Source organism: Capsicum annuum, chromosome 11 (assembly GCF_002878395.1).
Source record: "Capsicum annuum cultivar UCD-10X-F1 chromosome 11, UCD10Xv1.1, whole genome shotgun sequence".
In the NCBI taxonomy this organism is placed as follows: Eukaryota; Viridiplantae; Streptophyta; class Magnoliopsida; order Solanales; family Solanaceae; genus Capsicum; species Capsicum annuum.
This window is the reverse complement of record NC_061121.1, coordinates 44,832,943-44,846,508: the sequence shown is the minus strand read 5'-3', so window position 1 is coordinate 44,846,508 and position 13,566 is coordinate 44,832,943. Positions and strand designations below refer to the sequence as shown.

The 13,566-nt window shown below is 32.2% G+C and overlaps 1 protein-coding gene across 5 annotated transcripts; it reads right to left on the bottom strand.

Moving 5' to 3' along the window:
• Positions 1-451: 451 nt before the first annotated feature.
• On the bottom strand, positions 452-7,990 carry LOC107848579 (F-box/kelch-repeat protein At3g23880). Of its 5 annotated transcripts, none has more exons than XM_047398751.1 (3): positions 6,988-7,990; positions 6,638-6,840; positions 452-760 (listed from the first exon to the last, which is right to left on the bottom strand). In XM_047398751.1, the coding sequence occupies exons 1-2, from the start codon at positions 7,876-7,878 to the stop codon at positions 6,643-6,645; spliced, it is 1,089 nt and encodes a 362-aa protein (XP_047254707.1). In that variant the 5' UTR covers positions 7,879-7,990; the 3' UTR covers positions 452-760; positions 6,638-6,642. The 5 variants fall into 5 exon arrangements, with proteins under 5 accessions (XP_047254707.1, XP_047254708.1, XP_047254712.1 ...); XM_047398752.1 differs by having other exon boundaries at positions 6,638-6,681; XM_047398756.1 differs by lacking the exon at positions 6,638-6,840 and having other exon boundaries at positions 6,988-7,114; positions 7,182-7,990.
• Positions 7,991-13,566: the final 5,576 nt, after the last annotated feature.

The window sequence follows — 13,566 nt, the reverse complement described above, 5'->3', positions numbered from 1 at the left end:
ATACTCTTTAAAGTTCCATTATCAGTATTTAGATCTGGAGCATTTGCATATAAACAAATACAATTTTGTTCGTTAAAAGTATATCATGAATAATTCACCGAAGGTACGGCTTCAGCACTAAAACAGTCCACAATCCATGGGTAGGATATCAGGGAAATAACATAAGCAACTTGAACGAGGCATCGTAATTCCCGGTGGTCTTCATTAGCTTGTTCCCAGTTACTGAACGTACGAATGAATCTGATTATATTTGCTGTAATTTAGGCAAAATGCTGGTTTACTGGAAGAGCCAATAATACTCTTTCACCCTGAAAAGCAAGGGAAGAATCCACAAGGTTTCCTCCATTCTTTGTGCACAAGTTGGAATCAATTATATGAATCCACAGAATCTGTTTTGCTTCATTTGGACTTGTTTCATTCCAATATTCAAGAGTATTAGGTTCTCTTCACATTCTAGAGACATTCAAATATATAATTATACACAAAAAAAGAAAGTTTACACCAAACCAAGTTCATAATGCGACTGTTATCAGGATTCTGGTTTATAGCAGAGGAATGTAAATTGGTAAAAAGATAAAGAGTTACAAGTCTTAACACTAAATACAACTGATACCATGGAGAGTGTAAAACAGATCATTGTTCAACTTTGGCAGGCAAGGAAGATCAGCAATGTATCAAAAAACAGAAATGTCAAGGCTTCATCATTTCAATCCAAGCAGTCAGCAAGTACGGATTAGCATTCAACATCAGCTTCTACTTCCTGAAATTCAATTGTACAAAACAAGTTAAGGTCCATCTGACAATTTTCACACATAACCAGTAAAAATAGTCTATAGCACTACAAAAACAGTCAGCTAGTTTAAGCAAAAGAACAGCATAGATGCGAGCAAATCATTTTTCAGTGAAAAGGGATGTTAAATCAACTGATTAGCAGTGACATCCAAGCAGCACTGTTGAAAATTCAGACCTAGTGCAACTCTTAACTCACCACAATTTCCATTTCCATATATACACATCAGTTCCGTTCTTTTTTCTTTCTTTTGTGGTGGTGGTTGGGGGGGGGGGGGGGGGGGGGGTGAGGGGTGCTGGATGGGTTACAAGTCAATTAAATAATCAATGTACAGAATTTCATCCTCTGTATGCTTTTTGATAATAGCAAACTTGATAAAAAGAAAAATATTTTGGGAATAATTTGCCAAGACATTGTCAAGAGTATGCATAGTTGGGTTTATTGCTCAACCACTGTCACCTTCAAATTAGCCCAACTATCTATTAGAAGATTCTCCTTTCACCAAAGGTATAAATGAACAAAACTCTTCCAGATCAGAAAAAGAAAATGAAAACAGAACTCTGCATACTTCGAAGACTGTAGTAACCCTGCTAAAACCTGATCATACAAATTACAACATAAAAAACAAAGAAGCATGGAATATATCTCCAAATTGCAACTACATATGGAAATACATAATCTACATATCTCTCCAGATCTCATTCCATTGTGCATCACTTTAGACAATCATTTGTTCTCCCACTATCCAGTTTGGGCAACAACTTCCATGTTGATTTCTAATCATAGCAGCTATGACAGTCTCATAGCCATGGATCATATCTATTAGGACCGCACAAGGATATATTTTCTTATCACAACAACATATGCTATGGGAACTCCGCCCTATTTAAAGTATTACTTTAGCTCACAAAATTGAATATATCTCTCACCCTTACTGCCTCTCCATCTGGTGTCCCAAATGCACTTATTTACGCAAACTAATTCTCCAAAAGATACTCCATCCAAACAAACTCTCTTCTAGTTTCTTGTATCCTATGTTGCATCACATGTACAATATAATTAAGTAATTTTGGCCTTTTTATCTTTCTATCCACATATTCTCAATTTAACAAGTATAACTACAGAAATTTGCGTCTTGTTCGAAATTAAAATCAGAGTTTGTTATTGTTTTTAGAGATAAACATTCAGTACCCCCTCGAACTATGACCAAAGTTGTTACGGCACACTCAACTTCACATGGGTCTTATTACCCGAACTCAATTTTAGCAAATGGGACCCACATCAAAGGTGTCACGTCAGCTAAAAAGGTGTCACATCAGCTAAAAAGTGTGACAAAAATATACTAAAATTGAGTTCAGGGAGTAATAGGACCCTTTTAAAGTTAGAGTGTGCCGTAGCAAATTTGGTCATAGTTCGGGGGTACTAGATGGTTAACTCTTGTTTTTCATAGCGATGATTACTTGGTTTTAAGGCTCAACCACTGTCACCACACTATAGAATAGAAGATTCTCTTTTTACGCCAAAGGTATAAAAGAACCAAACTCTATCAGATCAGAAAAAGAAAATGAAAACAGAATTTTTCATATAATCATACTTCAAGGTAAACCCATCACACCTCATCCTTCTGAAAGCACATCCTATAATCCATTACCAACAATTTAACCGATAAAATAAAAACTGCTCATATAAATTACAACATAAAAACAAAGGACTGATTATAACAAATTGAACTTGACCAAATTACATGACAAAAGACTGCTCACAATAAAGTCTGGAAAATCCAACAGCTCAGTCGCAAAAGACACACTATTCCAAAAGAATAAATTCTGAATAAATTTAAATTTTATAACAGCTATGTGTTCTTTCTTCCCATCAAAGCATCTATTTTATTCCTTTAGTCATATAGTTGAAGGGGAGCCTTGGAGTAACTAGTAAAGTTGCTGTCATGTGACCAGGAGGTCACGGCTTCAAACCTTGGAAACAGCCTCTGGCAGAAATGCAAGGTAAGGCTGCGTACGATACACCCTTGTGGTGGGGCCCTTCCCCGGACACCGCGCATAGCGGTAGCTTTAGTGCACCGGGCTGCCCTTTTTTTTTAGTCATATAGTTCATGCTATTGCTGTCCTCCAAAAGCTTCTTCTATTTCCCCGTCAATTTTGTCTTTGCCATATATGTAAAGCTACAATGGAGTAGCAAGTAATCCACCTGAACCCCTAGCATTCTCACATAAAAGCACCCGCTGCAAAGCTTAAATCCTCTCTTCAACAGTCTATCTTGTGTTAAACACACACCACAGAAAAAGTTCTACACGAGTTCAATGCAGTAATGAGAACTTGGTCCCTCACCAGGTTCTATGACTAAGAACAAAAAACTGAAGAACAAAAGTAAAGAAGGAAAGATGTTTTACGTGAAAACCTCCTTGCTCAAGGAAGAAAAACCATGATCTACCCATTAGGATTTCTCAACCACTTCACTAAAACAAGAGCAACTTTCGGATTACAACCTGTTGCAACCGAGAAATTAAACTCTTAATTCCTCACCCATACAATAACTCTATTGTAAGCTCTCTCTACGATAACTCTATTGTAAAGACAACCAAGGCTAAGTCTAGCCCACAAAGGTACTACCACGGCTAACTCCAACCCCCAATACTACAATGGCTAACTCTAGCCTACAACTCAAATCTACAAGATAAGAGAGGAAACAAAATACCTATACAAGCTTCTCAAAAAAGGAGTAGGTTTACAGTGTTAGAGTAAAATACAAAGGCTCAACAACCTAGACCTAAAGACATATTTCATTGTAGCACACTGGTCCTTTGGTTGTTGGAGCTTTGTCTTGATAGAACTTTGTGATTGCTTTGCAAGAAGATAAGAAACTTTGATTGTGCAAAAAGTTAGGTTTTCCTCAATATTCTCTATATATATGAAGAAAATGCGAGGCAAAAACATAGAATATTTCTCATTGGTTGAGATTAAAAAGATGTTGCTCCTCTGCCACTGTGCCACCAGCTTTTCTCCAAAAAAGTACAGCTGTAGTTGACTGCCAGAAGTTCGATGACCGGGGGACCTGGTTCCTCATCTGGTCCATTGGCAGGTTTGTCAATTATTAGGAACAGATGTCTCATGTATCATTCACTGCTTCCATGTCATATATCATTGCACATATTAGAACTAGAAAACACCCCCTTGAGAAGTTACCGCATAACAAGGTTATGAGTACCTCCATGATATGAACCTAGTCCCTAGGAAACAAGATCCCTTTGAGGACCAGGTTCTCACATAGTTGACTATGAGAAATGGATCAAGTTCTATAGACGGCATATCTGGTACCAAGTACCTTCACGAGTTTTGTCAATCATCAAAATCACATGTACACCAATTTCCCCCTTTTTAATGATGACAACCCAATAACCAATATAGCAGCAGATTTAGAGACTTTTCCTATTATCAGCAGCATTTATCCTTTCTTTAGTTTTTCCTATCGACTAGGAGTATCCAGTCCCCTATCAGTTCCCCTATCACCAGTATTTCTATTATCAGTTCTCCCTATCACCAGTATCGCTAGATAATAACTTTTGAATTCTTTTCTGGTCACTTTACGAGCTTTCCAGTCATAAGAATCAAGAATAAATTTTCCAATAATCAAAATTACAAATATAACAAAAGTCTCATCCTTATCTATGACCAAATTGAAACATATTAATAAGAAGCCCATGCTCACAGCATTTGCCTGTCCATAGTCGAAGTTTCCCCTCATCTCCTACATTTAGAATAATACTATGTTTGAACTTCCCTCCCTGAGGTTCACAATATATCTCCACATCGCAACCACATATGGAAATACAAAATCCACATATCTCTCCATATCTCATTCTATTGTGAATCACTATAGACCATTATTTGTTCTCTCAATATCCAGTTCGGGCAACGATGTCCCTGTAGGTTTCTAATCATAGTAGCTACGACAGCCTCATAGCCAAAGGTCATATCTATTAGGACTGCACAAGTATATATCTTCTTCCAACAACAACATATGCTACGCCAAACGAGATTATCCATAAATGCTACAAATATCCTGACTAGCTTATTTACGACTCCCTCCGTCCTATTTAAACACTCGCTTTAGCTCACAAATTGTCCAAAGTAGTTGTCACTTCTAAAGGTAGCAATTCTGTTGTCACTTCTAAAGGTAGCAATTCTTTCAAACTACGTCCTTCACATTAAAGAACTAGTTTTTTTAATGATGCTCAATTCTCAAAAAAAAAAAAACATTTAATAAATAGGGCTAACTTAGTAAACTGCACATTGTATTTTTTTATCTTAATAGGCATGAAAAGAGATAGAAGCGACAACTAAAATTGAATGAAGGCAGCATTTCCTTTGACGAAAATATGTCTCTTAAATGTCCATTTCTGACGTGGCAAAATGTGAGTTTTAAAACCAATTTCAAGCACGTGAGAACCTTAGTTTTACCCATATTTTTCATCTTATATCTGTAAAAGACCACTAATATTAGCTCTATCCTTTTCACATCACCGGCAAGTATGTGACCAAAAAAGAGGGTCACTCCAACCTAATCTAATAGAAAAATGCCCTAAATTGAACTCCTTCACTTGTTCTTTCTTTCCTAAAATAATCATTACTACTTCAGTTCATTATCCAAAAGAAGTTCGAACTTGCAAATATTTTTATGTGAAAATTTACAATTAATAACTCACTCGCATCTATCAATTTTTTTCTTGTTTCTATCTAATCTGAGGAGGACCCAAAAACTTGTACGAGTAAAATTAGTTGCAAATGCAAAGTTATTGCTCTTTGTGAGCGGATTTCTTAAAAGGGTCTTTGTCCAATATTTTCCGATGGATTTTCATCGGAAACTTGATTTACCGAGGAATGCGTTGTTTAATACAAAAGTCTGAATTCTGCAAAAGATTCAATAACGAATAGAGCTAAAAAGAAGATGCGAAGAAAAAGTGTGTGCGGATAGGATGGGGAGGGTTGGGGGGTTGATGAGGTCTCTAGTATGAGAAGCTAAGAATGGAGGGACGTCATGTTCAATGTATGTGAGGAGATACCAGTAAACTAAGTCGTGGGAAAAAATACACTACTTTGGAGAATCTACATGCACCCATTGACATTTTTGAAGAGTCCGAGCAACATAGCCAACAAATGTTATTACTCTCCTTCCCTGAAAAGTCTACAGACAAAGTTAACCATAATCCAACCAAACAATGAGACACATACTTCAAAGGATTCGATTGAATATCTCTCACCTTTACTGCCTCTTCCTTCTAACCACTGTCCCAAATGCACTTATTAAAGAAAAACTAATGCTCTGAATGATACTCTATCCAAACAAACTCTCTTCTAGTTTCATGTGTCCTTCGTTGCATCACATGTACAACTAGTAATTTGGCCTTTTTATCTCTTTACCTCATTCTCCATTTAATAACTATAGAAATATGTGTCTTGTTCGAAATTATTATCAGAATTTGTTATTGTTTTTACAGTGATCAACCCTTCAAAAAAGGATTCAATCCAAGTCTATTTCTCTCCAGACTTCCCTTTGATATTGTAGTTTCACTCTCTCGCTTTCTCTCTCGCTCTCAGAATTATTGCAGCCTAGAACACTGGTCAAGAGATTATATTGGGAAAAAAAATATAGAAGAAACAACTTTTTCATGAATTATGATCCAATAAAGAAGAGAAACACTTGCAAGAAATACAAGCAACTATATTATGAATGGATTCATATATATTCAATGTTTTGTTGTCGTATGATGATAAAACATTTTCAATGTCTTGTCTTATATTTGACAGAAAAAGAAGTACAAAAAGAGCATACCAGCATCAACTAAGTGATTGTGAGGTTTCGCGGATACGAGGTCCCTGGCCAGATATCGTTAAGGGATTAATAAGGCTTTCTTCATAAACTTCTAGAGGACTGTAACCCTCAACATCATCAATGTGCTGCTCAAGTTGTCTGCTTAAACCATCGCACATCATGATAACCGAATGAAGGAAAAACAAAAGGTCTTCGTTATTTGACTGGCCAAAACGTATAGAGAATGTTTCAAGGGGTGAAACACACATCACAATAGATAAGTCGTTAGTTAGAGGATTTTTGATGGTGAACAATTTTGTCCAAAGTCCGCAATCATTCAAACTCCAGACATCAGAAGTAGTATCACCTACCTGACAAGCATGAAGCAAAGAAAGGTCACTTCCCACAACTCCCAGTCTGAAATGATGAGTGGCTTCTCCATAAATGGGAAGCTCCATGCTTCCCCATGTCTCGTCTGCCAAGTCAAAAGAAATGATTCTGCACACAATGTAGTAAGTAAGAGTAGATGAAGAAAGCCAATAAAGCTTCCCATTGACAAATATACCCGAATTATTTACTAAATAGATGCCCTGAAGCTGGTCATCGAGTGTTGTCCAAGAATCAGTCCTCAAACTGTATATATTTACCACATTATGGAAAGAAGGAAAATAATAATCAACAAATACAGCTTTGTAATCGTCATGTAACTCATCATATCCAAATCCATATTTGGTACTGAAAGAACCCCACGTGGATTTAAGTAATTTCTTAGACTTGCTAATGGTGGGGTTCCATATATATGCCTCGAATTTGAGATTGACCAGACAAATAAGTCCATTGGCAGAACCCACAATGAATTCTTCTAAAGTGGGAGAATCCACGTCAATTAGTTCCTCAACGGTTTGTTGTCTGTTAAACAGGGGAAGGAGAGAACAAAACTTGAAATCTCCGTTCCTGCCTCGAAATAGAACCCTATGATGGCTGTTTAATTTCATATGGGTGTTGACAAAATAAGGACTATAAATTAACTGATTCCATGATTTTGACACACACATGAATTTCGACAATGTCTTAATGGGCAGTCTTAACAGGATATCTGTCATGATCTCATCGGGGATTACGGGATGATCAGTGGTTGTAGTAGGAACATGAAAAGGAGTGAAAATGAAAGTGGTTCTGTAGTGATAGCATGAGAGGAATTTGAAGAGAATGATGTGGATTACCTGATGAATCCAATCCCAAAAACAACTAAGAGAAAACATGGTCAATTGAAGTTTGAGGAATAGCGAAGTGATGTTTTTGAAATGGCGAAGACTACTAGAGAGTGAATATCGCAGAATCGAAGTGACGAAGAGTACTGTGTTTTCTTAAATAATGAACTCTTGAGTCATATATTTAATTGAGTACTCCCTCCCCTCCATTCATTTTAATTAGGCACATTTCATTTTACACATCGGTTAATCATAAATTGAATGAGCAATTTTATTATTCTATTTTTTTTCATATTAATAATATTTATTGAATGTAGAAATATATATTATTAATTATAGAGATAAAATAAAAAAAAATTAAATCTATCTTAATTTAATAAGTGATAAACTAATATGGACATATTTTTGGTATGATGAGTAAAATGAGACGAGGGAGTAATTCACAATGTGTGTGTTTCTATATTTTATTTTTATTCTAAATAACGGACTACTAGAGATAGAGAGAACAGACTGATGTAACGAAGTAACGAATATCGCAGAATTGAAGTGACGAAGACTAATAGGGAGGGAGGGAGTGAATATTCTTCTACTAGGGTCACCTACTAAGCAGTAATATTTTTTTTATTTGAGTCATATATTTAAGTGAGTAATTGACAATCTACTCTCATGTGTTTCTATATTTTATTTTTAATCTAAATGAATTATTTTTAGGAGTGGTATTTTTTTTTCACTATTCTAAATAAAACTAATGAAAAAGATAATCTCTCTGTCATATCATATACTTCCTCCATTTCAAAAAGAATGACTTACTTTCCTTTTTAGTTCGTTTCAAAAGGAATGACCCCCCCCTTTTTTTTACAATACTTTAATTTCAACTTTTCACATGACATGTTTAGGACCACAAGATTAAAGGACATTTTGGTACATTTGACATAACTTTAATTTAAGATCATAAGATTCAAAAGTCTTCTTTATTTTCTTAAACTTTGTGTCAAGTCAAATAGATCATTCTTTTTCAAATGGAGAGAGTATCATATTATGTTAAAGTGAGTCAATCTTTAAAATCCGATTACCATTTGCCCCTATAATAATGAAACACCTATTAATATTATATAATTCTAGTCAGAAAATATATAACCTTTTATTATTTTGCCCATGTCTATATCTATAATCAATATCTATATCTATATCTATGATATATTAATAGTGTGAAGGATCTTAGAAATGTGGTTTGAGCTTTCTGCCCTTCATTAAAAGTCTCTATTTTAGACAAAAATCATTTTTCACTATTTTTTTCCTAATATTTAAGAGTTGAAAATCACTTAAATATATTTATGGTAACAAGTCGTCACAACTAATGACAACTAATATTTTTTTCATCAATTTAAGAATTTTAAATCAACTAAATTTAATTTTAAGTAGATTTAGAAAGTTTATGATCTACATCTCCAATATATTAAATCCATTAATCATTTGAAACTTCTGATGGTAAAATATATATGTGTTTATAATAATATATATGTTTTGAACTTTTTACAACTTTTGCACTTCATTAAAAAACTTTTGTAATAGATGAAATCATCTAATTTTAAATAATCAAAAGTTACACGTGCGGCTAAACTAGTAATAAAAAAAAGGGCAGCCCAGTGCACTAAAGTGTCCTTTATGCGCAGGGTTCGAAGAAGGGTCTCACCATAAGGGTGTTTCCAAGACTTAACCCATGATCTTCTGGTCACATGACAACAACTTTACCCATTACTCCAACACTCCCCTTCAATTTTGCCCATATAATAATCAAATCAAAAGCAATTTAAATTATCTAGCTAAATAATAATAGTTAAATTACATGAATGTTGAATTAAAATTTCAAAATCCCCTAAAAGTCTATTATTAGAGCTGTTAAAATAGGTTTGGCTCATAAGGCCGGCTCAATCCAACACTTTAATTAATTAGGGTTGGGCTAAGTGTTTTAAGCCTATTTAGGAAAGAGACTTATAAGCCCAGTCTTACTTGGTTCATTGGCCACAGAGGCCTGATTCAATGGCCTCTGAGGCCAGACCGTGGGCTGAGACTTTAAAAATAATTATTAAATATTTTTAATTTGGTCATTTATTTATTACGAATTAAGATTTTGTGAATCTTTTCTAACTAGTTACTTATTTTTTATTCATGCTTTAATTGATACTAATTCTTTGAAAGTTTGTAGTGTGTGTTTGAAATGGCTGGTAACTTTCTTTTAGTTGTGAACTTTAAAAAGTTGATTTTACTCGTGATTGTTTAATACTTATTGCCTTTGCTTAATGCAATATTTTATTTTTTAAATTTAGGCTCTCTTTTGTTGATTTTATTGCTTTTATGTAGATACTTTGTGTATACCTGTATTTATTATTTTAACTATATTAGAATTTCCTCATGAAATTTATAGCTAATCATGCTTATTACAGTAAATGCTACGAGCTAATTACAACTCAATGTATTTATAATATGCTTATAACATGTGGATTAATTACCTGATCAATCCAATCCCGAAAATAACGAAACGAAAACATGGTCAATTGAGGAGTAGCGGAGTGTGTTTTTGTGAAAGATGTCAAACAGAGATGAGTTAATATTCTCAGAATTGAAGTGACGAAGACTGCACCAGAGGGAGTGAATATTCTTCTACTAGTGTCACCTACTCCTAGTAAGTATTATTTTTTTTATCTGTCATATATTTAAGTGAGTAATTGACAATCTCATGTGTTTCTATATTTTATTTTTATACTAAATGAATTACTTTTAGGAGTGCTTTCTTTCTTTCCTTTTTAATTATTCTAAATAATAATGAAAAGGATAATTTCTCTCTATTATATCATGTCATATCTATAATTTATAATATATTAAAAGTGTGAAGATTCTTAAAACAGTGATTTGAACTTTTTATCCTTCATTAAAAAGATTGTTCTTTAGACAAAATTATCTTTTAACTATTTTCTTCAATTTATTATTTAATTACTTTTATTATATTAACTAGACTCCTAAAATACATGGGACTCCTAAAATATATGAAAGGAGAATCAATTAATATTTTTCTTTGCATTGATCAATTAGAAAAATACTCCTATTTAGTGTCAAAATTTTCGTTCAGACAAAAATTATTTTCATCAAAATTGAAGTTTTGTGATCACTATTGTATTATTTTGTTGTAGTTTACAAGTCGTAGATAAATTTACAGGTGGTAGATGAATGTCGGTTGGCTTTTTGAGAATTTTTTTTAGGTAAATGTTAGGTTTAATTGTATTGTTTGTATATCTTTGTTTTGAAATTTTTTTTTGTGTAAAGATAAAGTTTAATTGTATTATTTTAATATCTCTATTATCGTATTATTTTGTTATAATTTATAGGTGGTAGATGAGTATAAAATGGCTTTAAGAAAATTTTTGTGTAAAGGTTAGATTTAATTATATTGTTTTGATGTCTCTATCATCGTATTATTTTGTTGTAATTTATAGGTGTTAGATGAATGTCGATCGACTTTGAGAATTTTTTTTATAAAGATTAAGTTTAATTAAATAAATTCTCCAAACGATATTGAATTTAATTATTAGGTACATGCACGAGTCGCCTGTATAAACTAGTTAATATAATATTAAAAGTGAGAAGCTCTAATCTTTAAAGTGGGTTACCATTTTGTCTCTATAATAATCAAATAAAAAATTTAGTTAAATTATCTAGCTGGGCATGTCCATTTGCACGTGTAATCTTATTAATATCATTCTGGCCGAAAAATGTATATCCAATTACTATTTTGCCCCTATAATAATCAAATCAAAATTAAGTTATCTAGCTAGATAATAATATTTAAATTACATAAATGTTGAATTAAAAGTTCAAAATCCCTTGAACATTCATCATTAGAGCTGCCAAAATGAGTTTTGGCCCGTCAGACCGCCCAACCTAATTCTTTAATGAAACAATTGCATTCTACAAATAAAATATGTCGTTAATTACCTGGTATGGTTAAGGTTTAAAATAATTTCCTTAAATAGTTATTAGTTATTTTTATAATTGACTTTTATGTGGATCCATATATACAAATATTATACCCAATGTATATAGTCAATACAAGATTCTCTGATATCAATTATAGAGGGGTGTGGATAACTTGTGTGGTAAAATAGATCCATTATAAAAATAGATCTATTATAAATACAATGGATATATTTTTATTTGTGCGTGGATATTTTTTAACTTCTCTAAATATTTTTATTTTTATTTTTATTTGAGTTTATTTATGTTAGTTTTATCGATATTCATATCTTTGGGGATGATTATATGGTAATTGGTTAAATGTTTTACTATAGTATTCTTGATTTTTTTTCGTTAGTTTTTGTAATTCTTCTATATTATTTTGAAGGTATTCTAAATATTTTATATCTTTTGTTTCAAAATATCCAATTAGATTACCTTTCATAAGTTTTTCTAATAATATTATTTCTTCCATATTTTCTCTCCAATATTTTAAATATTCATAGTCTATCATTTTATCCTGTAGTAATTGTAGATTTACAAATTTCTGTATAATAATTTATCCTAATTGTACTGTAATGTATATCTAATTCTAGATTTTCAATGTTATCTATTATCTTGAGTTGTTCTTCTCGTAGCGAGTTTTTTAAATTATATAAACTATCACATGTACTTTTCCTAAATTTTCTAGGGTTTCTTCTATCCATATTAATTTTTTTTTTAGATTCTCCATTATTTTTCTAATCCGATTTCTATAATTAATTTCTTCATTTAGATTATCTTGATTTTCTTTAGTTTTTCTAATATATTCTAACATTTCTTAATCTGAATAATATCCATCTGGGTAATTATCCAGGTATAACTGTTCTATCCAATTTATAGTTCAATTTCATAGTCTAATACTTTTCTAATATTATTCTCTTAATATCTATAATTTCTATATCTCTAAGTATATATAAGATTAATATTTTAAGATTATCTATCATTTAAAATTTGTTAATTACTTTATTATAATATTTTTTAGTTGTTTGTTTTAATCTCATTAATTCTTCTATATTTTCACTAAGAAATTGCATATATTTTATATCTATTTTCCAAAATTCTAAATATACATAATTTATCGTAGTTAGTGTGTGGATTTGGTATGTAAGTATTTATAAGAGTAGTTCGGTAGGTGTGGTATATAATTAATTCTAGTCATAAAATATCTATCAATATTTTTTCCAATATGACTTTTCTTATATCTACTATTTCTATATCCTTAAGTACATATAAAACGAGTATTTTAAATTTATCTACCATTTCGTTAGATAAATAATTATTCATTTTTCATAAAATTGCTATTTTCAAAATATTCCCTTCAATCATGCACATACCAAGATATGATCACTTTAGATTCCTATATACTAGATTATTCTTAAATAACATATTCTTCGGTCACTATTAGCATGAAAATCTGGATACTTTTTCCTTAAACAGCGCCTCTACTCTGGTTACTCCCCTATCACGACTTTCTTGCCTCACCGGTTTCACCATTAGGATGGCATAGTTCTTAGAGATTTTTCTCTTTTTCCACTTTGCTAATAAACTTCTTAACATGCTATTTTTTGAATAATTCTACTATAAAGCAACTAACATGAACTTATTTTATCATATCATGATTGTTAGGAATTTATGAATTTAACTATTCATAATAGTAAATGAAAATACCTGTTCTGGTAGATTTGATAA

What these genes read in the sequence shown, in the direction of transcription:
- LOC107848579 (XM_047398751.1), bottom strand. Translation starts at nt 7,878, where the DNA reads ATGTTTTCTCTTAGTTGTTTTTGGGATTGGATTCATCAGGTAATCCAC. An exon ending in CTTTGCTTCATGCTTGTCAG is followed by an intron (nt 6,841 to 6,987) that starts GTAGGTGATACT and finishes CGTTTTGGCCAG; the next exon opens with TCAAATAACGAAGACCTTTT.